General features: G+C 46.7%; 1 protein-coding gene across 1 annotated transcript in view; it reads right to left on the bottom strand.

The window, feature by feature from the left end:
• CDH7 (cadherin 7) overlaps window positions 1-24821 on the bottom strand; it is a 106537-nt gene that overhangs the window by 46133 nt on the left and 35583 nt on the right. Inside the window, exons 3-5 of the mRNA XM_081149829.1 lie at window positions 12499-12793; window positions 8521-8640; window positions 2207-2374 (exon numbers count right to left, since the gene is read on the bottom strand). Of these exons, the coding sequence (XP_081005955.1) occupies window positions 2207-2374; window positions 8521-8640; window positions 12499-12793 (583 nt within the window). The remainder of the gene's footprint in view (window positions 1-2206; window positions 2375-8520; window positions 8641-12498; window positions 12794-24821) is intronic.

Raw genomic sequence — 24821 nt, 5'->3', positions numbered from 1 at the left:
GAAAAAAAAAAAAGTATCTAGTTGGCTATTGTGCATCATCTTTGCTTAATTTGTTTTTATTTTTTCATAAAGAAGACGCTAAGGCAATATGAGGCAAGTTTCAGACAGTCTCAAGACAGTTCAGGGGGATGACTCGGTAATAATCAATGTGTGACTAGAAACACAGTGACTAGAAAAGGCAAGGGAAGAATCTCCACTTCTGTACTTTTGGTGGTGGGAACTATGCTACTTTAAACACAAAAATAAGTTTAAAATAAGCATACATAGAATTAATATACAACCATCCCATGTAAACAGAATATAATGAATATAATATAAATATTAAAGAACAGAAGTAGTATAGCTTAGGTTTGAAATGCACAAATACAAGCCTCCATGGTTCTGATTCCTTAATGCTGCAATTTCCATACTAGTTCCTTTTACTAACAGTTTCAGATACTGGACAGGGGAGTTTAGGAAACACTATTAGCCTTGTTTCAGCTCCTGAGCTTCCAGGGAGGAAAGCGGACTGTGGGTTGTATGCGGGGCCGCGGGGGCCATGCTGCCAGGCAGAGGCAGGATTAGTGGAACGGGGCAGAGAGAGGCAAAAAAGGAAAATAAACTTTCTCTTGTAAAAATTCCTCTTCAATATCCCTCGACTCAAAAAAAAACCCCAAACCAACCAAGTCTGGGAAGCAGGTCCTCTGCGGCGAGGACCCCCTGGGAACACGATGCTCCACCCCGAACTCTCACCTCCCGCAGCCCCGCTCCTGGGGCCCACAAACGCGGGTCCCGAGGGGAGTGCGAAGGGACATGTGTCCCTGTGACACGATCACATGAGAATCGCTGCTCTCTGCAATTTTCTAAATGTTGTGAATAGTTCCTGATTTTTAAAGAAATGATTACAACATATGCTTATAATTTTGACCCTTTGCACGTATCCAGGATTGTCCTTAGCAAAATCCAAACTTTTTAAGGTTAGAATAGTAACCAAAGGATGGAGAAAAATCCCAGCAAAAAGCGAAAAACCCAATGGCACATTCTTGGCTTCCTTGCCTTTAGTAAGTAGGAGAGGATCTAATAAACTAGAAAACCTGTGCTCTATCTCATCACATCATGACAGCCGAAACCATAAAAATTCTGTGTCACTTTTTATCTCTGTAGGCTTAAAGAAAAGAGAATTTTCATTCGGAGCCCAATATAATTATATTATTGTTGGTATATTTTTAATTCTACAATCCTCACCTCCCCCCTTTATAAACCATCAAGAGCAAAATTAAGGATAGGTTCATTTTTTTAATGAAATGTCTGCTTTGTAATAATAAAAATATGAAAATATATAAAATGAAAATGAACTATCTAAAGAAGCAGTATTTGAAAGAAAGCACAGTGACATTCGTATCTGCAGAGGAAGCTTCCTCGCCTGACATCACTCGTTCCTAAGGTCTGTGTGTAGAAGCTCAGCTCCCCATTTCCATCAAACAAGCATTTTAGAGACACTGTAGTCTGTACAATTTCCTCACATCCTTGAACATTCTAAAGAAGTACCACATACACTTACAAAAGAAACAAAAAGGCAACTAAAAGAGTGAGATAAAATGCTTTCCTACAATCAGGACATCTCTACATACAGAATGTGGGTTTTTTTTACCTTTTTCTTGGTTAAGTCAAAAGCCATTTGGTCAAAGAAACTAAATTGAGGGCATGCGGTTTTCTGGTTCTTTAGACTGATTTCTTTTTAAAACACGAGTGTTTGCACAAGAAAGATGTGGCAGAACTTAAAGGGAAGTTCAATGTGCCTGAACTGGTTAAAAAGGGCTGGGATAAGAAATGAAAAGGTTCAGGACTGTCCTGTTTTGATTTTTAAAACTAAAGCATTCTTTTATATTACTCATTGCAACAACCACATTAAGTTACAGAATACTTCAAAACGTCTTCAATAAAAAGGTTAATACATAAACAAATGTAATAATCATCTAGCATTCAAATAATGTGCATGATGAACCGTATATTTACGAGAGAAATACTACAAATATATGATTGTTTCTATTTGTTTTCAATATCCTTCTTACTCTGTATTTCTGAATTTAAACCATGCCCCTGATGAAACGAAATGTGGGAGACTGTAGGAAGATCATTATGTGCTGAGAAGAATTGGAAAACGTTCCTTTTTAAACGCATTTTTATAGACGGGCAGGAAAGCCACGTAACAAACCAGCGGGCTTACTTCGAGGAAAGCGAGGCGGGTTGTCGTTGACGTCGGTGAGGGTCACGGTGACGGACGTGGTCCCCGAGAGTCCTCCGTTTTGACCAACCATATCCTTTGCCTGAACAACAAGCAAATACTGGTCTTTAACCTCTCTATCCATGTTTGGAAGGGCGGTCTTGATGACTCCTGTAAAATTTCAAATCCCAGTAAAAAGCATCACGATTCACTGAATTCACACCGGGGAAGAACACCGACACGGGAGCAGGCCTCGGGGGCGCCTCTGGCTGCTTGTGTTTATTTTTAATAACGTCCATGCGTATGGAAGGCCAGAGAGGAGTATCTTCCAGTGTTATGGCGATATGGTTCAGGAAATGCCAAGTTATAAATAAACAAAACTAACGCCTTCTCTGCAATACGGGGAGTCACCTGTGCAAATATGTGACAGGGAACCTCTCCTTCCCTTCTCTTCACCCTCTCCAACACCTTAATTCCCGGTGACGGGAAATCACCAGGACCCCTTCAACTATGGTCTCTACTATCCGCTGTTCAGCAAAATAACGGAAATGCTCTACAAAGAAAAACGCTGAGAGTTGTTTATGTTTAATAAGCAAACACCATTTCAAACTGGGGCTACGATGCCGTGTCTATAGGTCTGAGGAAAGAGTCCTACAGATGACAAGGGCTGTGCTAATGGAAATCCACACCAAGAATACTGGTGTGTTTGGTGGTTGGTTGTTTCTAATCCGTTGCATTGATATTGATAGCCCTTAAATACTTTAGCTGTATGACTGACTGATTTCAGAATTTCATGTTGCTTGATGGGGAAACTTGACTCAGTAATCATTATTGCAGTGAATTCGTTATTTTATACTAATAACTACATTAATTTTATGTAAGCATATTAGGCAATAATATCTAACTATGGGATGCAATTTAGTTTAACGATGTTATATGTAAATATATAAAATGAGATACATACCTAATACATATAATATACTCAGTATATGCATATCTAGGTAATATTAATGAAAATGTATGCATTTAATATTAGTCTGTAGAGACCTTGAAACTAGCAATATGAGGTCATCCTTCTTAATTAAATATAAGGAATCCAGAACCTACTTAGTCATTTCTTGCAGTTTCATTTGCACCAATAAAGACAATGCCTGACTTGGGCACCTTGGACACGTTTGTTTATTGACTTAGCTTGAAAATGTCTAATCTATTTTATTAAGAAGATTCTAACTTTTAGGATGAAGTCAGAATTTAAATCCTTGCTGACTCACACCTGAGGGAGAGGAAGTCTGGTATCACGGACTTTTCCAGGGGGAAACCGGTTTTTTGATAGAGGATGATTCCTTGGGAAGAAAATAATTCTATACAAATTTGGATAAACATGCTTTTTTCCTCTTGTTCAGCATAAAGATTATTTCAAATCCTCCAAAATGTTTTAAAGCTTAATTTTAAATTGTTTAAAGGCTGATTCTCCAGTGGACACGTATAATAATGGTCTGTGTGTCTTATATTTCAGCTCTAAGTATAAGTTATAAGCCAAGGTTATGCTGTACTAGGCCTGCCCTATCCTTGACAGTATCCTATAGCTCGGTAACTGTTCTACGGGTGGGAACAGATGAGAAAAGCTTTTCAATGTTTAAGAATAATTTAAGCAATAAATTACTGGTTCCTAAGACTCCAAATGATACGTTAGATATCACTCATACTATAAGTAACCACATTTTTTTATAGATCTGAGCACTAGCTATCAAATACAAACACACACACACACATACATACCAGCAATGACATCAGTATTTTAGACATGTAAATTATACTTCAATTAGGCCAGTTTTTTTGTTGTTATTGTTTTTAACAATCACTTATTCTAATATACTAACTGTTGGGCACTGTTGCTATAATCACAGTAGTAGAGGGTCCGTTTGACACTCACTGTGACCCTGTTTAAACCATCTTTGGCTTAGGGTTCTGCAATTTACATGTCTCCGCCTCCCCCCTTTCTTTCTCTTTCCTTTTTTATGTTAATAATCCTTTGTTATTTGTAATGCTTTTTAAAATACATTGATTATTGAATATCAAAATTCTGACTGAGAAGTGTGTTTCATCTAGATGACAAAATATTGAGTTTTATAAAAATTGTCCTATTCATTTTTCAGTTGAATTTCTATTCAGCTCTCGTTTTTCTTCTAACATCAATAGGTGAGTGTTCATCTTTGCACATTTATTTTGATGGAGAGAGAGCCACAGCATCTCAGCTCATCAGCAAAGGGAATTCTGCAGCCCCATCCGCTCAGAGGCTGGCTTAGAGGCACTTTTCTTGAAAGGAAATATAGAATCATTAGGAGAGAAGTCCAGCGGTCAAAGTCACTCACTTATTTTTTGCACCTCTAACTGTGTCTTTACAAGTGATCCTATAAATAACACTTTCCCAAAGCGAAAATCATGACAAAATTTGCAAAGTAATGCAGCTGGCAAAGGCAATTGCTAAATACTTCAAGTATTAAACATATTTTTTGACAAGGATGAAATAATTGGAAGAGAACTGAATTTAAATAGGGACATTCAAAAGTGACAGATTTATAGTCCTATGGCTTTTGCTTTTAAGCATAAACTGTCTACATTTGGAAAAGCCATCTCACATGCTGGACTGGGTTTGCCTTTTGCTGTGTATTATATAGACACCCAGGCACAGGGCAAGTCCTTAACACTGGCTGTGACGTGGCTGACGCCAACCATGCTAGTCGCATCCCTACAGTTCTGGAAGGGTTTATGGAAGACAATAATATTTAATTTCAACAACCAATAATGTTCAGCTCCTCTAATGAGAAGAATATTTCCTGCAGCTAATATTTCCTGCAGCTATTTGGAAAAGAGACTGGATCAGATTTTAGGCTTTCTGAATGATTTTTCATCTGACCCAGTAACCCAGAACTTTTCACTTATTTATAATCCATGCTCACAAAAAGCACTGTGCCTGTGCAACATAAATGTATCACTTACTGTTCAACAACTGCATGGTTTTTAGTCGGAAATAAATTTTTCCACAATTCTCTAATATCCTACAAGTCACTGATGATTTTTTTTTTTTTTTTTTTTTTGGCATACTCTGTCACCATGGAATCTTCTTGAGAACTGAAGTGTGCACCACTCCAGTGTAGGGAACCAAACAATCCCTGGGGCCCTCCCTCTGCTCACTCACGCTCTGGATTGCCCTCGGAGCCTAGGCATCCCCATGACCCGGGGAACGTGAGGCCGAGGGCATCCGTGCCGTGCGGGTGCAACATGCACTGGGTGTGCCAGGCGAATGAATCTCTTCCCAATACTCCGTATTTACTTCTAAGTGCTCTGTCTAAGCCTTGGATGACTGGCTGTGTCTACCTTTCAGTGAAGCATACGCTGGAACCATGAAAAGATGGAGAAGAGCCAGCAGTAAAGATGAAAGCTCGGGGACATCAAAGAATTCCAGAGCTGGCACCAAACCGTCCGAGGAGGCGGCTCCTGGAGGCTGAGAGAGCTTAGCAGCACCCCACAGGCGGTGGCACCTCCGCACCCCGAGCCCGGCCAGGGACGGGACACTTGGCGAGGGCACTGGAAGGAGGATGTTGCTACGTCTCTATTACTCAGGTAACATTAGGAGATAAAGACACATGTAATATACAGGATGGGGCAAACGTGGGCTTACGGCTGTGAGTACGTGAAACATTTATTCTTATATTACTATTACTTATTGTATGATTTTCCATTTGAACAACAGTAAACCTACCTTCGCCCCACCCTGCGTCACGCAGGTACCAAGCAGTCAGCAGTCGCACCTCCGCGTTTACTAAAGGACTCCTACGTGACAAGAGACATTTGACACCCGAGCCACTGTCCAGGGCCAGCTTCGCAGCCTTGTGACCTGCACCGTCATGCTGGTCCCTTGCATGGTTTCTTGCTCTGCTGATGGCATCCTGAAACCCTACTCATTTTAGAACAAGGAGCCTGCATTTTCACCCTGAACTGCACATTGGCAGCCAAGCCTGCCATGCGTGAAAGAGGCCGAACACGGGGGGCTGCTTGCCTGCAGGATTACGGCACAGGTGAACTCACCGCAGTGATCTCAGTCCCTCGGAAAGGGGGGGCATCGTGAAGACAGGTGACAGGGGTCTCTGCAGTCCTTTTAACCCGGCCCTCTCGTTTCTAGTGCCATTCTATGGGCTTGATGCAGGAAATTGTCAATATTAGTTTTTGCAGCTGCTCACATCCTTGTTGTAGGGATGGAGAAATTAAGGGGGAAAATACAGCTTCCTCTGGTCATCGGGCCTGTAAGCAGTGCTACGATCGACCACGAGCTGCGAGGTTTCAGCAAGGCTGGGTTCGGGATATGCGATAGATAAGTGGTAACAGTGATTACTAATATGATCTTTTAAAAAAGAATAATATTAAATTTATTATTAATAAAGAAATTAGAAGTTAAAAAAATGTAGGATGTACCTACTCGTGATTGCCTGGTCCTTTTTTAAAATATAATCTTGAGTTGGCGTGTTTTCAGCATCAATGTAGAGATGTAGAAAATAATGTCATTTCTCAGAGAACAACAGCCCAGACACCACGTGGGGAAGCCTGACTCGAATTTAATTTACAGCTCTTCATGCCCCCAAGAAGTAAAAAACTGCCATGTTTGGCAGAAAGATACATTCTTGGGGGCAGAAAGTTCAATCTCCATCTTATGGGTCATGAGAGGGAAAAATTCCCAGGACAGCTCTGCGCTCATGGTGCAGACGGAGAAGCCCCAGTGGCCAGGGCACCACAGACTCCACACCAAGAAAAACCAGATTCCTTCATCGCACCGGGCACGACCCTCTAGGGCCTGAAGCGAAAATTAGGTGCAAAGCACTGACGACGTGGCCCCATGCGACAGGCGATCACCGGTCGCCCGCCCAGCGAGGCCTCCCCTCCCCAGGGCGGATGCAAGGCCGCCCGCTCGCAGGCCCGACGGCGAGCCCGCCACGGGCAGGAGCGAAACGTTTCCCCTCGGGAGGAGCCCGCGCTGCTCTCAGCCGATCACGTGGCGAGGTCCTGCAGGCGGTCAGGAGGGGCCACAGAAGGGCACGAACTGGAGCCCAGTCCGCGGGTCTATCGTGGAAGCAGCCACCAGTGTGTCCACACTCACATGACTCTCACAGACAGGGCCTCCCCCTGCTCCCCCTGCTCCATCAGAGCCATTTCTTCTCGCCCTGCCCTGCCCAGGGGCTCTGAGACTCTCCTGCCCCATGGGTGTCAAGCGGCCACCGCGGTCCCCGAAAGCGCTAAGGAACGACAAGCTGGGTGTAAGCTCACTTCTCCACTCGTGCATGATCACGGCTGCCGTCCTCAAGGGACATTTAGGATGTCTACCCACCGCGGCGATTTGAGAATGAATTACTATTGCCATTTTCAAAATATATAAAAAACAGGGTAAGTGGCATTAATGTATTCAGTTAGGGTCATAGGGACTATCAAAAACTCATAATCATAAACTTGGCTATCTGAAGAGCTCCTATCCGAGATAAAGGCAAAGTATTCAAACATAAGGAAGTTTTGGATTTTCACACCGATGAAGAGACGCCATGGCACACGCCCACCCATGTTCGCACCCATCCACTCCTCCTTCCCACGCAGAGCCAGAAAAGCAGAAATGATAAAACATTATTTCATAACCGAGATAGTGCTCCAAATGACACCCTTACTTAACGTAAACTACTTCAGCTTCAGAGCAAAACACGGCATCTAGCCAAACCACCACATGTTCCACGGAGGCTCTCTTGCAACCCATCATTTTTTTTTTTCCTCTTAAAATTAAAAATGAGCCATTTAAGTTAGTCTTTAATTTAACCGGCCATCATCCTGTCTGCGATGCCTAAACTAATTTCCCTGCGAAATCCAGCCTCTAGGAGAAGCTGGATCTACTAGTGATTTGGCTGCACGGCAGGCAGATTTCTGCTGGAAAATTACATTTCACTATGTATAATTCCTCTGTGAGTTCACTGACTAGAAACCAAAACTACTACTTAAAGGTGAATAACCAAGATTTTCGTATGCAGTCAGGAGAGAGCCGTGGAAAGGGTTTGTCATGTATCTTATAGGTAGGAATACTGACAAATGTTTTTTAAACTGTTCTTAAAAGGTGCTATTGTCTTCATAAATAATATGCTACTTACAACCAGAACACACATATTGAAAGAAGCACCGTGAAAACATTCTCAGTGCCAACTATATTGCATAAAAATAACTAATATTAAATCACTGCCGAGTGAGAACTGGTGACCTTCTGAAGAGTGTCATGTTGCAGTTTTTACCTGTCCTGGGTTCCACCGAGAAGTACGGCTGGCCCTGCAGAATACTGTAGACCACGCGGGCGCTGTTGCCATAGGTAGGATCGTCAGCATCTGTTGCCGTCACTTGCACCACTGAGGTCCCTGCACGTCAACCCAAAAACCAAGGAATTAAAAACTTCCGAAGCCACGAAACAGAAGAACTCACAAAACGCTGACGATTCTACACCCCTAGATGTGTTTCTCAGTTTGCATTTTGCATTTTTCTTGTTTCAAGGCGCACGAAAATTTGATAGCAACAGAACTGATATACGCTCATTAAGCCCTCAGAACTATTTAAGGGGCATGAAAATAGGCCGGCACAAAATATAAGATCGATGATGCCATTAGACTGGGATATACTCAGAATTGGATGGGACTCAAAGTGTTGGCATCTCATCCATCAGGGTCAGGTAACAAGTTTTCATCAAGAGCGATCTCTCTAAGGCTCAGTCGCGGTCCAGGAGGCGGCGTGGCGAGCGAGAGCATCCTGACGCTCAAATCGCTGAGGGGATCTCACCGCCGCAGCCAAGCCAGACAGAAACTGAAACTCCATCAATTGAACAACGAAGATTGGATTATTTCACTTAGCGTTTTCATCTCCAGGTCCACAGAAGTAAGCCAGTCAGAGAAAGACAAATACCACAGGATCTCCTTTATGTGTGGAATCTCATGAAGCAGAAGCATGGGCACACGGAACAGACTGACAGCTGTCGGGGGGGGGGGGAGTTTGGGGGACCGGATGGAAGAAGGTGAAGGGGTTAAGAAAAACACACACACACACACACATATATATTACATAACACAGGGATACAGACACCAGCGTGGTGATCGCCGGGGGGAAGGGGTGGGGGCAGGTGGAGGTGGGCAAAGGCCGGGAGAAGGGGAACAGAAAGAGGCTTTGCGTCGGGCAGTGGACCACGATGCAGGGTGCGGATGATGTGTTGTTGAGTTGTGCACTTGAACCCTATATGGTTTTGCAAACCAATGTCACCCCAAGAAATTCAATTTAAAAAATAAATATTGGATTAATATTTAACTAGATATTAGCTGGCTACCCTATCTGTTCAGTAATAGTTTTATTTTTCATTTGTTTCTACTAATTGATTTAAAGCAAAAGCATGACATGAAAATGTCAACCAAGCCCGTCAAAGGAGGAAGAACATGACAGTTTTAATAATTGCATTATGAGTTGTTTTTCCACATTTCGTAAGACAGAACGCCATACTGCTTCTTCAGCTGGCCACGTGTCCATTTATTCCCTATGGAAAGCATTCGGTGATCTGTTGTTTTTATTTCCATTTGGAATGTAACCTTAAAAACGTTAGATGTGTTTGCTTAGCTTATGTATTTAAGCACATGCTATTTTATCGATTATGTCCTATCTGATGGGAATGGGGCAAGTCCTGTCTTTAGTGTATTCTACTAAAGTTCAATTTTGGCTCTAATAATTTCTTGAAAATATGGCATTTTTCATCTAACATTTCCTTTAGATACATTTCTACACAAATCCCCCTTTCTAAATGTCCTCAATAAGTCATTAATGTCCATTTTGTGATAAATCTATTCTCTTTTCCACACTATGATTTCCCTTAGCAATTCCATTTTCTTTAAAATTAGGTTGAAATTATGAAGTAATATATATGGCACCATTTTTTTTTTTTTTAATTCTGAAGATTTTTTTGTTTCTTGTTTTCTCTTTCTTTCTTTTTATGATCTTGGGTGATTGTGCCCTGTGGATGCCTGGTAGGACCAATTAGTGAATAACATGTTTGAAAAACCCTTTTTAAGAATTAAGTTTTGATTTGTTTTAAGATGTTAGAATCGATGACATTGATGTTGTCCATTTCCTCTATAATGCACCATCTTACAGCACTATTCATTCTAGCGATGTGATTGGTACTGATTTCCTACTGCAGGAAATTTGTGTACAATACATATTCTTCTGAAGTGTTCATTACTTTGCTGTAGACACACAGACATATTCTCAAATAACTTTAAAATTTCCATGCTTGCCAATGCTCTTCTGGCAAAAATAAACAATCCTAAGGGCTTGTAAGTGTTTTAAATCTTACAATTAGTCAGCATGTAGTGAAAAAAATCGCCCTGAATATAAACACTGAAATCCTGTATTATATACACCATACTACCTAGTGGTTACTATAACTACTTGGTTAGAATGAAATACTTTGATAAACTAAAAATCATTCAACCTATTTTATGTAGAACTTCATTGTTCTTAGTTCAAATGTTGCTATTAACCCAGTGATCTCAATTAGTGTCAATTAATTCCTGAAGACATTTGAAAATTACTTTCTAAATAGTTCTGAACCTGTTGGAATCAAACAACTAAAATAACAACGCGAGCAAAGTAATCACGCTGTTCGGTATCAGGGTGGCACCACTGAAACCACAACCACGGGGCATCCCTTAGGCTCTAAAACAAAGTTCCCCTTAATCCACGTAGCAAAGGAAAACCTTAGCAAGCCGGTGAAGAGCACCCGCCGCCCATGAGAGCACTGGGGTAGAGCTGAATTTCTCTAACGCCCCTCAAAGCTTCCTGTTTTGCTAAACATTGCTCTTCTGGGGAGGACAGTCGCCTTCTCTTTGCTCTAACACCTCCAAAATCTCCGCGCTGCTCTCGTCACTGTTGTGACTGTTGTGACTGTTGTTTCTGTTATTGTGGTTAAGCAGCAACAGCATGAAGCACTCTGAGGATGTGATCTCTACAGAGAAAGTGTGAACAAGCTCATTTGGTCCAAGAAATGCTTGCATAGAAGCTTCTGGGTGAAAACACTGCCACCGTGGTTCAGAGTTTTTCCTGCCCACGAGCATCGATCGCTCTGGCCCGTTTTCCATTTGGATTTATTTGGCAGCAAGAGCCATGGTGGCCCAAATAAATTCCCTCTCCCATCTGATAGGAACAGAAATCTCGGTTCACTGAATTCTGATTTCCCCTGAAGGGCACACATCCCAGCATAGTAGATGTGTCGATTGGATCCTGGAATGAATGAAATGACCCTTATTGAATGTAAAACAAATCACAGTGGGTAAAATTTTCACATGTTAAAATACAAGTTCAATTATTATTTTAATAAGTGTCCTCCTTCGAAACCGAAAACAACAGGAACTAAACATATAAAGCTATTGGACTCTATTCCAGCCCCATAATGTTTCATGGTTTCCTAAGGTCATCCGAACTTAAACTCCATACTGGCAGAAACTATTCCAAAGGTACGTGAATACATGGAACTTAGAACAGAGTTTAATGTTATTTGATATAAAGTACGTACTAGAAGTACTTTACTTCCTATTTTTCCAGTAACGGGGAAATGTCAAAGGGTCCTGGAGCAAAACAACTTTCATCATTCTTTGTGTATTTCAAACTGAGGTTCACTTTCCCATTAGTATAAATTCAACATAAATTTTCATTTATTTAAGCTTCTGGAGAAATTAGAAAGAGATTAACTGCGGCATGTGGATGGACATCTATCGTTCAAGAATACTCTACAGCAAAGAGAGCACCAGACCTAAAGGACAGTCTCTCTAGCCACAGGCCACCTGCCTGATACCTGGACCACAGAGAGATGCTCAGAACAGCCCCCCTTATCTACTACCAGGAGACAGAAAATAAAAGGTCATCACACGGCTGTGTCTGCCAAGATTTCCTAACTTCTTAGGCATCCTTTTAATGAGCACTTTTAAATTTTAAATTGAAAAGGGAATGTAAAAACTAAGTGGTTTCTTGAAAACATTGAGATAGCTCTTTAAAATAAATTTTGCCATAAAATTTGCCATAAAATAACATGTTGAATAATAGGATTTGGGTCCTGGCTACTCACAGGTCTCCTACATTCCCCTCGCCCTACCTGGCAACTGTTATACAAACACATACGATGATGTCATTTTAAACACAAACCCCCTAAAATCAGACACCAACAAAGCTACGCGATCTTTACTCACCCACAGGAGACATTTCGGGAATCCCGGCGGTGTATGGGCCGTCCAAGAACTTGGGCTCATTGTCGTTGATGTCCTGGATCTTGATGACGAACTCCGACTCGGGCTCCACGGGCTTATTGGTGAGCCGGTCCAGCGCCTGGGCCCGGAGCGTGTAGTAGGCCTGCTCCTCGCGATCCAGCCTCTTGGTGGCATGAATATCCCCCGTGTTCTCATCGATAATGAAAATGGAACTGGCCCCTTCGCCTGACAAGATGTATTTGATGGAACCATCTCCTTTATCAACATCAGAGTGAAGCTGGTGAAAAATTCATGTGAGATGAGATTAACTTACAAGAGTCAGCGATAGGCAGATATGCAAAATCCATTCTTACGGGGGCAGCACACGCAATCTTATTGTTCTTGGAAAGATTAGCTGGCGCTCGTGACAATTTCATTTCTTCCTGTAAACAGCCTCAGCTCCACAGGTATTTGATATCACTACCAAACTTAGGGACTTGTGGGGTGTTTTTTTTTGACTGGGTCTGTCCTTGCCAGATTTAGAGATTTTTTTGAACTCAGCCAACATTCAGTAAACATGTATAATGGGCTGATTTGATCTTATTCCAAGCAAAAGGACTTGCTATAGGACATTTGTAAATCTAGATCTAATGTATTTAATATGCTCAGAAAGCCCTGCCCTCTCTAAGGCCGCCCCTCCCTCCCACCCCACTCTCCACTGCCTGATTATCAAGTGTGGCTATGTGTCCATCACTAAATCAGTCCCCAGATCCTGTTCTAGACTTTACAATTTGACGCTGAAAAAAATTCTGCTGAAGTTGAAATTTTAAATCAATATGTGCCTGAGACTCCAACTTAAACCCTTTCTCCAAATACCAAGAACTGCACTGGATTTGCACGATTAACCCGGCGTCTGGCAGGGGGAGCCCGGCTGATTTGTGTTTCCTATCTGGGGCTGTCCCCTCCGCATGTCAGAACATGATGCTGGACAGGAGAACCTTAGGAAGCTCAGGAATAATTACCCATTTTCCTGAACTCCATCCCCCGAGAAACCCCAGACCCAATCTGTCATCTCAACCGTCTGTCATTCATTCCCTGGAACGGCCTTCGTTCTGGGCTTGGAGTAAGTGAATGCAAAGCCCGATTTCCCCAACGACCAGCCGCCCCGTCCTCCAGAGCGCCGCGTGCCTCTTTAGAGACAAGGCGTTGCACACGTGAGACGCGGCCCGAGGCGGGCGCCGCTTCCACCGCGGCTCCTGCGGCTCCGCCGCCGCTCAGAGCAGCTGCGCTCATTCCCTGCTTCAGAACCAGACACCTGATTCCCTCTGTAGCTTTTACTCAGGACTAAATAACACCAAAGTAATGAATTTCTGGCACCGGGTATAAGGTAGATCTGTCCAACGTAGATTACCGAGTGGAGCGCTGTTCCGCGTGTCCGTCCAGCACGCGGAGAAGCCGGAGTTTCCTTAAGTCATCCTCAGGGTTACTATTCTGTCGGTGTCTCCCTCCAGTTTAAGACGGGGAAAGCTGGGGAGTGTTGCCGTTTGAGTACTGAGTGCTTCTGGGGGCCGGGCACATTCTTAATGCTCCCTGAGCCGTATCTCAGCCCGAGCTCGCAGGACTCTGTCGTCCCGGCTGACGGATGAAGACACCGAGGCAGAGAAAGGCCAAGGGTCCGGCTGAGGTCACACGGCCGGCTCTCTGCGGCCGCACCAGGACCGTGAATCCCGGCAAGCGGGTGGAAAGGCCCATCGCCCCCCAGGGCGAGCCTCCCCGAAAGGCTGGCGCGGGCCGCCGGCCCTCACCTGCCAGCGCCCCGCGTCTCAAGGAAACTCGTGGTCGCGCGACCGCTTCCCGAAGGCGCCTCTCTCGGCGGGTATCACAGCAGGACACTGCGCCCCCCAACGCCACGCAGCGGAACGCCGGAGTGAGACAGGCGCCGGTGGACGGAAACAGGCCGGCTGGCAGCCGCTCACGTCCCCCGCGCCCACGGCCCGCAGCGCCCTCCGAAGGGCTCCCCACCCTCACCGGAGCCTCTCGGGTTAGGAGGGTCTACGTGCCGGCCGACCGCGGTAAACCATTAGGGAAGATCCTAGGACCACAGGGACGCCGGAGTCCCGCACAGGCGGAGCCTTCAGCCAGAGGTCTGCTTGGCTCTGACCTTATTGGGGACTCTCCACTGAACTCATTCCCGTCAAGAAGACGGTGCTTTCACTGCATCTCCAATGACGCACGGATTAGATTCCTTCTCTACTCCCACCACACACACACTGTCCCCCCCTTACCTCTCTCTCACCCCCACACACACTGTCCCCCCTTACCTCTCACCCCCACACACTGTCCCCCCCTTACCTCTCTCTCACCCCCACACACACTGTCCCCCCTTACCTATCTCTCACCCCCACACACTCCCCCCCTTACCTCTCTCTCACCCCCACACACTCCCCCCCTTACCTCTCTCTCACCCCCACACACTCCCCCTTACCTCTCTCTCACCCCCACATACTCCCCCCTTACCTATCTCTCACCCCCACACACTGTCCCCCCTTACCTATCTCTCACCCCCACACACTGTCCCCCCTTACCTATCTCTCACCCCCACACACTCCCCCTTACCTCTCTCTCACCCCCACACACTCCCCCTTACCTATCTCTCACCCCCACACACTCCCCCCCTTACCTATCTCTCACGCACACACACATGCACACCTGTCGCAGGAGCCCTTGGGCTTCCCCATCTTCCCCATCACTGGCACTTGCCCCCAGCACCAGGCTTGCGATCGCTGCCAAAAGTCACAAGGAGCCAGGTGCCCGGAGTCTGAGCTCAGCGTCCTTGCAAGGTTGGTGCGAGCACGTGCAGCCGAAAGCAGACGATGAACCCTGAAGAGTTGGGGGGAACAGGGTTACCAGGTGCACTCAGGCCTTGGACCCGCGAGGCTGGGCTGCAGGCATCTCAACAGCGCAGGAAACCCAGGCTGCTGGGGAAACCTGCCGACCTTCCGCTCTGAGGACGTCCGCTCGGCACAGGGAACGTTGCGAGTGCGGGACGACCAAAGGGCATTCGTAAGCTGACACGTGTCTAGATCGTCACAGACACACACACGCCCACGCCGGGCAGGCACACAACCTTGGTCGGTGACTGACTGTCATAGATGGACGAGTACTACCCCCCACAGTGAAAACCTCTGCCAGGAAAAACAACGCCACCATTCTATGACCCTACAACGTGGTAAATAAATCAATAAACAATCCATGAAAAAACATAATGAAAAACAGGTATCTGTACTCTATTTGGGGCAAAGCAGAACTCGAGATGCTACGTCTATTTCACTTGCGAAATAACCTTGTAAACATCTTGCGATCCATCTACACCACCACCGCCACCACATCTTGGTTCATTAATCACGTGGCAAAATGCACCTGCACGGCCTGGGTTCCTAAATCCTTTACAAGGTATTTGTTGGGACACCGCAGTAGGTATTTACATCATCGTCACTATAATGATTACTCTTGCAAGTGCACACAGACAGTGAGGAGCACAGAGCCCGACGGGAGCCGAGCTCCCACGAGGGGGAAGGAAAGCGGGCAGGGAGGAGGTCCGATGAGCGCTGACCCCTGAACCTCGCCATAGGTCAGCCCCGTGTGCGGTAACCGAGGAGGACAGACCCGCTGTGTCGGGCTCTTCATAACCTACACAGGCCACGGACGCAGCGCACGCTTCACAGGCATCCTGACACAGCGTGTCAATAATTCACGATGGCCCCGCCATCTCCCGCGGCGAGAACGCCACCCATTGTCTCGACTACATCAACGCCTTCTTTTACGTTTCCCTGAACAACAAGGCTGATTCCGGATCTCCAAATCTTTCACTGGGGCAGCTGCAACGCGGCCCAGTTATTTCCCTTTAATAACTCACATCGTCTAGGCTGTCAGGGCGCTTGTCAGAAAATATCTCCCTAAAATATACATTGAATTAGATCACACCCTCATCAAATGCATTGAACTGCTTCCCGCGATCCGTGGATTTAACCCCAATTCTAAGCACGGGGCTCCATGGGGCCTCACGCTGTCACCGTGTCTCCTCTTTTCTACGCTCCAAAGTTGAACCGGTGTTTATCTCTGCCCGAGCAGAGCAAGCACGTCAGCCTTTCCAAGGCGCCCTTCACCACCCTGCCTACCCACGGCCTGCAACTCGGCCTCACGCCGTTTCCCTTGCCCTGGAAGCTGAACCGCCTTCCTCCTTTCCTTCCAGGCACGCGGCTTGGGTTTCAGGACAGAACGCCTGGGATTCTGCTTTCCACCGACTATCTCGCTGCCCCGTCCTCAGACCCAACCCCTCCTTCCTTCAACTTATAAACTCCCGAAGAGCTGGGTTCTTTCTGTCACCCCGTGCCACCTTCTCCATAAACAACGCGTTGTATTAAATTTAGCAAACGTATGAGTCCGCTTTCTAAAACAGCCATGCTTGTTTTATTTCCATTTCTTTCAAGTTTGAACTGCATGAAGCGAAAAGAAACTACACAAAAAAACACATCCTGTACCTCTGGCTTGTTCGCCCGTCTCCTCTGACCTGCCCAGATGGAGCAGGGGCCTTGTTCTGCACGCCCAGGACGACACTTGGCCCGTCATGTTATAGCAGCACAGTGACAAGCCTGTGTTCCCCAGGAGACAGGACGCTGTGGGGCGGACAGGATCTCTCGCACACACACACACACTCACACACACTCACACACACACTCACACAGGCGCCAGGAGGCCCTTATATAGACCCTTGGATGCCCTTGGGTGGCAGAATCTCCGTGTTGATTAATTTTTATTCATCTTTTTTTTTTTTTAAATTTAAGATTGTAAAGCCCTAAACTAAAAACAGATCAACGCCCTGCCGTTCTGAGAATACCGTTACAGGCATTCAACCAACGGGGGCCTGATACGAACCAAGGAGCTACCTGGTCTGGTCCTTTCAACCCACCTGCTGGAAGCAAAGTCTGACAGTGGCGAATGCTCCCCAGTGTAGTAAAGACGGGGTTTATGAAGATTCCGTTAAATATACTGATCAACTTTTTTTCCCCTCTATGAAGATCTGAAACTCCTTGTAACCCTCTTACGGACAACCTGGTCTCGACGCTCTGACTCAGTCTCCTCACCGGTAAAATGCAGATGAAAATATCTACACGTGGGCCCGACTGAAAAGTTGGGGCGCCCACAGGAGATGACGCGGGAGCACGTGCGTCATTGGGGTAAATGACTAAGACGTCGGAACTGCACTTCTCAGTGTTTTTGCCTTTGAAAAATACTAAATTTCATGCCATGAAAAAGAAAAAATCTAGACATAAGACAAAACTATTGGGAAAGAGAATGTTTGTCATGGAAGCTCTGACATGAGAAAATAAAACTAAACAAAAAATTTCTGTGAAAATCCTTACCGACCTACATCTGATGACGATGGAAGTAGGTAGAGTTTTACACTCAGTGTTTCCTTGCAGTGGACATTTGCATAAGAAACATGCAAAATGCATTCTTATATAAATAAAAGTCTACACTGCTACTGTATTTGTTACGAATATTCAGTAATATTTCTACTGAATATTAGCGAATATTTCTAAGGTGAATTTTCTACCCTGGGTTTAAGTATTATAGATTCCTGATTTTTTTAAAGTTTAAAAACGCATCACAGGGTGTTAGGACTCATACAATTCACTTTTACTAAATTTTTACAAGGTTAAAATTGTAAACACAGAGGGCAGATTTAAACAAGCATTGGCAGAAATAAAACTCTGGAATATACGCATTACATGCAAGTGTTCTTTTCTCATTATGCGTTTTAATAGGTATTTTCTACATGCCACTGGGCACCACGTAATTATCAAGCTGTTGAGGAAATACTACACATGAAAACAGGGGATGAGCCGCTTTTCCTCTGGCTGAAGTACTCCTAATTTATAATTATCACTGCGGCCCAGGGTAATGGGACACAATTCACTTGTGAAGCCTCTTTGCTGAAGACGCCCGGCTCAGGGAGTGTGGACGTTAACGACCCCAGGAGAGGATCGCAGGAACGGCATCCGGGCAGGCAGAGCTTAGGTAAGGCCAGAATTGCCAAGAAAATCTCATTTCTATTTATTTTTTTAACCAACAAAAAGGAAGGAGGGACGACTCAGATTCTGCTTCTTCTCAGAAAGAGTTCACACTAATTCAGCGGCAATAAACACCCCTCTGGGGTCTCGGTCCATTTCCTTAGAGGCTGTTACACCGTTAGGTCAACACAAGGGAATGAGAGGTGTGACCACTCAGTCTCTCTCCACCCTGCTCCTCACTGAGCCGCCCTCTGGGCCTTGAATCCCGGGAAACCATCTGCTACAGATCAGCATCTGCCAATGTTCACTCGGCCTTGAACGGAGAAGTGGGGATAAAGTGTGAAATGCAGCTTTCTATCCGTGTGTCTCAAGCACAACGGCATCATCTGCACTCCTTCTGGGGGAACAATCCTGCTTTGGTTTGAAAGCGTCTACATTTGTGCCCATGGCCTAGCTGCTCACGGCTTCCCATCAGGAGGCACATCTTTTTCACCGGGGGCCCCGATAACCGCGCAGAAAAGCATCCTCACATCCACGCGGCGGCTGCTCCTCCTAAAGAAAACCGCGCAGGGCTCATCTCACCCTCTCCCTCCGGTCGCTGTCTCCAGGCCACATCCCAAACTCCCCAACAACTTCATCAGCCTCCGCCCGATTTTCCGTGAACAAAACGCCTCCCGGGCTCATGTCGCTATGGGCACTGCGTGCTCTCCGCTTCGGCCTGCGCGGTGCCCGACTCTCTCAGCTCTAAGCTCCAAGCAGTGAACCCGACGCAGACAGGTAGCAACCCCCTGGAAGTTGTCAGCTTTTTTCTCAGGAGCATAACTTTTAATCTTGCTTTTTAAATGGAGGTTGAGCAGAAAATGTATGTCACAGGAGAGCAAGGTATGGTCCAAGGCCGGGTCTACCTGTCCACAGCCAGGTAAGTCCAGAAATTGAGGGGAAGAGCTCAGCAATGTTCATAATCATCCTACAGAGTCATTTAATGTTAGTTGAACCCAAGAGTAGTAATAAATAGGGACTGAATTTTTTTATCTAAGTAATTCATTTTAAATGAAGTTACAAAGTTATTAGGAGGTGGCAAGAAAGTATGTCCTGTGTTCTTCAAGACAAATAAGCTTGCCAATAGACAATGACCACAAAATAGCCCTTAACCCAGGCCAGCTAAGACGCTCTGGGTCAGTGGACACAACCCTACAGGGCAGCTCTTTGGATGCTTCTGGGCAGCCATCCGTCTAGAGCCCTTTCCTGCCCGGAGGGCGCTCACCACCGCAGAGGCTGGGGCCCATCTGCAGAGGCCAACCTTAAGCCTCAGAGGTTTCATCCTTAAGACTCAAACAGCTGTTCTGTACACGGCGTTTTGGAGAAGGGTCTCAGGTAAATGTTGTGGAGGGCAAGAGCATAATGGGTTTGCAAAATATCTCCTGAAGGCCTTCTGCACTACGCCGCCTTGCCTTGTGTGTTCAAGAAACAGAAACTATGTAGGGAAAACAATGGGAATAAAATTTTGGAGTCTACAACTGAGCGAGAAAACTTCAACACTTGGCAAATTGCAAAATCGGCAAATGCAGTTAGAGCCATTTGGCCAAAGGTAATACCTCTTTCTGGGCCATCCCACATCCAATGACCACCTGATGGGAGGCTTTTAAGCTCCTCCTACCCCCCCCCCCATTTCAGGACAACCCTGAAGAGCCTTCCTAGCTCCATGGCTCCCCAAATGTTGGTCCAGGTCAGGGTTGCGATTGCCTTGCAGCTCAACTCCTCCTTTGGCCCAGTCCCGCTTCCCTCCCTTCTTCCCTCCCTGACAAGTGTTGACCCCAAGAACACGGCCCAGTAATTTCCCTCCAAGCAAATGCCCGTCTGGGTGTCTGCACAGGTAACTAGCACATAAAGAGTAGCACACCGTCTGCGTGCCCCCCAGGCCGCCTCCCGCAGAGGCTCAGGAGCGCGGGACACGGGGATTGAGGGGTGAGGGGTGTGGCCCTGTCCATCAGAAGCAGCCGGGGCCGGGAAGAAGCTGCCAGGTGGCAAAATCAGTGAGAGACACAACCCCGAAGGAGTGCCGGGCTCCACCTGATATACTCTTATGTTTTTCCCATGCTCCCAAACGCTTTCACGTGCAGAAATTTCACCCTGTGCGTGAAGCAGTCACGGGAGCAGGGAGAGGCCACTGTGATGTTTCCCGCCGGGGAAGAGAGCAGCAGACTGGCCTGAACTCGGCCGGCGGCCGCCTCTGCGAGCATCTCTCCCGCCACCACACCCTCCTGGCCCCGCTTTCCTTGCCCGGGGTGAGCGTCCCATGTTCGCTCCAGGGGTACGGTGCCCAGATCTGCCACCAAATGTTTCAAAGAGAACACGTGCCCATGGGCCCGGCTTTCTCGTTTCTACAGTCTCTCCAGGTCATGCTCTTACCCACCCGATGGAAGAGCCACGGGCCCACGGGGAGGAAGGAGCTCAGGGAGAGCCTGGGGAAACGTCCTTCCGTTCCACCGATTAAATCGTTTTGAAAGACAGGAGAGAAAAAGGTTTATTAATGAGGCAAAACCCAGAAAATAAGCAGGTCTGCAGAGCGTCGGCGGTAACTTGCTGGAAAGGTACGGATTTTAAAAACACAGATCAAAAAATAAATAAATTCCGGCATAAATTCAATAAACACAGACGTGCCCTAAATGGAGATGTAGCCCGTTCACAGGACAGACCCTCCGGGGGACGTGGGGCTGTCCCATCTAAAGCAGCAGGTATGAGACTCGGGCCTCAGCCCGCCTCCGGTGGCTTCTGGCACCTGCAGCGACCAGTGGCCACCATCCTGCCTTCCTGCCGCTGACCATCGAGACCACAGCGTCCAAAGCCCTGAGGATGAACGTTCCCAGGAACAAATGAGATAAAATTAGTAAAGCTATAGGAAGAAAGAAAAGAGAGGAAGTGGAGGGACTGGCAACGCGGAGCGAGGTCAACAGCGCGCTGACCTAAGGGCGAGACGCCCTCCAGGAGCCTCATCGCAGCCGGGACGGCGGCCCTGGTCCTGCTGCGAGGGACAGGCCGGCCCGCCGGTGTCCGCAGGTTGGCCTGGCGTCCGCAGGAGGTTCCACTGGCACCATCTCTCGAGAGAGGTGGCTTTTTTCCAAACTTCGGTTTGGCTTTTAAACTAATGACATTCTCTCCAATTTTTAAACTGCAGTCAGTTCTCTGAATATTTTCTCAACAGTCACATTTTTTCATAGCGTGATTCCGTCCCTTCCTCTCAAATGAGTGTCAAGCATTAGCACTCTGCTCCCCGTGAATCCAGGGACTGAGATTAAAGAAAAATAAAACAAGCGTTTCGGCAGCACACTCAGAATCACTGAAGTGGGTCAGAATAATACGGGCACCGGTTCGCATCTGTATCAGGCACCGTGAGGAAGGCCAAGGATCGGGGGCCCTGAGGCTAGCGCCGCGGATGCTGCTCTGACACGGAGCAACCGGGGCGATGGGTGCTTCTCGGGACATGTTTGTTCACCTACAAAATGGATCGAATCAGGGCGTCATCCTGACAGCTCTCTCCACATCCCCTCTAACTGAACTGGGGTGAACCGTGACCCCCCACCCAGATCCCCACATACGATGGCCATCCCAGGGGCTGCATCTGAGGCGCAGGATCACGCCTTCGATCAAACAGTCCCATCAAATCGCACGCGGGAATTGCGCGGTTGTGTGGTCAAGTCAGGGCCGTTGTAGAATTTGTTCAGATGACGGCATCCTCAGAAAATCCCACAGATTTACTTTGGAACATTCTTTTCTATAATTTCAAAGTATCTGTTTTGCATTGGTTTGTAAAAAAAAAAAAAAAGGCATTAAGATATTATTTTAGGGCACTTGTGGGTGGGGAACCAGTTATAATTCAATAGAAGTAATTAGCTTTTGATTTAAAAATGTATGACAAGAACATAGACAAAGTATCTTTAAAGGGTACATCAAAATAAATTCTACCTAAACACAACTGTCAGGACCACTGTACTTACTTAAAAGGAAATATTATTAAACTTACTTATAATTTATCGTGTATCTTATGCACCAATTCATTAGTATCACTTACAAATATCCACACTCAGAAGGCCACCTGCTCTCTCCTTCCCCGAGACTTACAATGTCGCACATTTTCTCTGTATCTGATCTTGTCACACTGCAGACACCTGGCTAAAATGTATTCTTCTATGTCCATCTGAAAGACCCCAACCTCCTTGCAGCAATACTGGGGTGATGATCAATTCCTGGTGGAAGCCTGCGACCCCGGGACGTCAATACCCAGAAACATCCCTGGAGAGCATCATTTTGGGTGAGAGTTTCCCCCCTTTTCTTTCTATGTTGCTTCTATTAACTAAAACCTTTACTGTGGACCAATCAAAATAAATAATGAATAAAGTGCCAACTGAACCTCCTTTCTTTTACATTACTTGTAATTCAATTTTTAAAAATCCCATAAAGGAACAGGCGCGTCCTGTCACCCGTCAAATATAAAACGATCAGTCGTCACTGTGGCAGTGACCACGGCGAGGAGTCGGTTCTGGGCTGCGATGCTGAGCGAAATGGAGCCGTTTTAACCGCGATGAAGTTATGACAAAATTCTCCCGCGGGCCTGACCCCATCTAACTCAGACCCATCGCTCCTGTTAAAAAGCGCAGCTGCTCTGCTCCTCTCTGCCACTGAATCCTTCGCGGTCTATGGCAATCCCGCCGCTCATCCGCCCTGCTTTACGTATTGGTTTATAGCTCCCTTACGCAGACAGCTAACAGTGAGAGCTACTATTTATTGTGTAATTATGTGCCAGGCACTGTGGTAAAAGAGACTTTAATTCTCCTATCAGACTTCTGAGGTAGGCGTTCGCGGCCTCATTTCCTACTCTAGGAAATGATGTTTTAACAGGATTAAGTGCGTCGCCCAAGCTTACACAGGAACGTCGGAGACTTCAGTGGGGCTCTCACCCACAGTCTGTTCAACCCACTCTCACCCACACCACGCAGGCCACCCATTCCCCCCGAGAGGTGAACGGCCAGGCCACCTCGGGGCGCTCGCTTTCTCCCACGCAGAGAGGCCAACCTCGGCAAGGCAGGCCCGGAGTGCCTAGCTCCCCAGTTTTTCAGCTTTGGGTTCCGACCCCTCCTTGCCTTTGACCCCCACCCCCAAGCAGTCCCCAGTGACCAACGTCCCACCTCAACAGTCTCACAGCATTTTTTCTCCACTGCACCCAGGACAGGCCTGAATCAGGGTTTCACTATTTCTCACGTCCGTGAACAGCCCAGCAATGTGCACTTTACAAAAACCGTGCCGACTCTTAACTGGTCCCCCCCTTCCTTCACCATCAGGGCCACAGTGGATTATGTGACTGCCATCTGATCGCCTCAAAACACAGCGATTTTACTGCTGACCGGCCCACGACCGAGAGAGAGGGGGTGGCTCCCTGCAACGCTCCACGCTGGGGACCAGCGTAGCCTCACCGCCTCCACGCGCACGAGCTCGTGGCATCGTAACCATTTACTACCACGGAAAGGAAGGAGACCCAGATATTACCATTTGAAGATGCCATTAGTTGTATCCTAATTCCTGAGGGTAAAAATGTGGGGGAAAATACATCTAATTGGAAGGAAGCGCCACGGCTGCGGTTACCTCCTATTTCCTCCCAATTCTCCCGTATTCTCTACCTCCCTCCTCCTGCCCTGGGACACGCCGGGCTTGGCGAAGCAGGAGCACACTGCCTAAGGCTTCCCACGGTCAAATCCATCCGATTTCCACTCCGAAAGTGTCCCCATTTTGCATCTGTCAAACACAACAATCAAGGAAGTGAAAAGGGCCCGTGAAACATGGGTTATACGGTGCTCAAAGCAGGGAGACGGCAGCCGCTTCAATGGCCGGCGTGCTGTGTGTGCAAACCTTCTGGGTCTCCTCCCGAACAGCTCTCCAGATGCTCTCCCTCCTCCTTCACCAAACCAAGCCTGCTCTGCCTCCGCCCCGGGGACCGTCCACTTTGCTGCTAGGTGCGGCCTGAGGGGACGCTGGGAGCAGCTTACAGTGACCACCGTTAACGACACACCCAGTTCTCGGGCTGTAAAAATACTGCGACACAGGCTTTTAAGGCCTTGAAAAGGGGTTTCTGTCTTGCAATGAAACGGAAGTAAGTGTATTCACTGGCCTATATCATAGGTAATCTTATGCGGAAGGAATGTCTCCTAAGCTTCGTGGGATGGGACTGAGACGCCCACCCCTTCCTCACCAACACTGAAG

The sequence above is a fragment of the Miniopterus schreibersii genome, assembly GCF_964146895.1.
Source record: "Miniopterus schreibersii genome assembly, chromosome: 10".
Lineage (NCBI taxonomy): Eukaryota > Metazoa > Chordata > Mammalia > Chiroptera > Miniopteridae > Miniopterus > Miniopterus schreibersii.
Note: the sequence above shows the minus strand (reverse complement) of the source record. Positions and strands in the feature narration are given on the sequence as shown.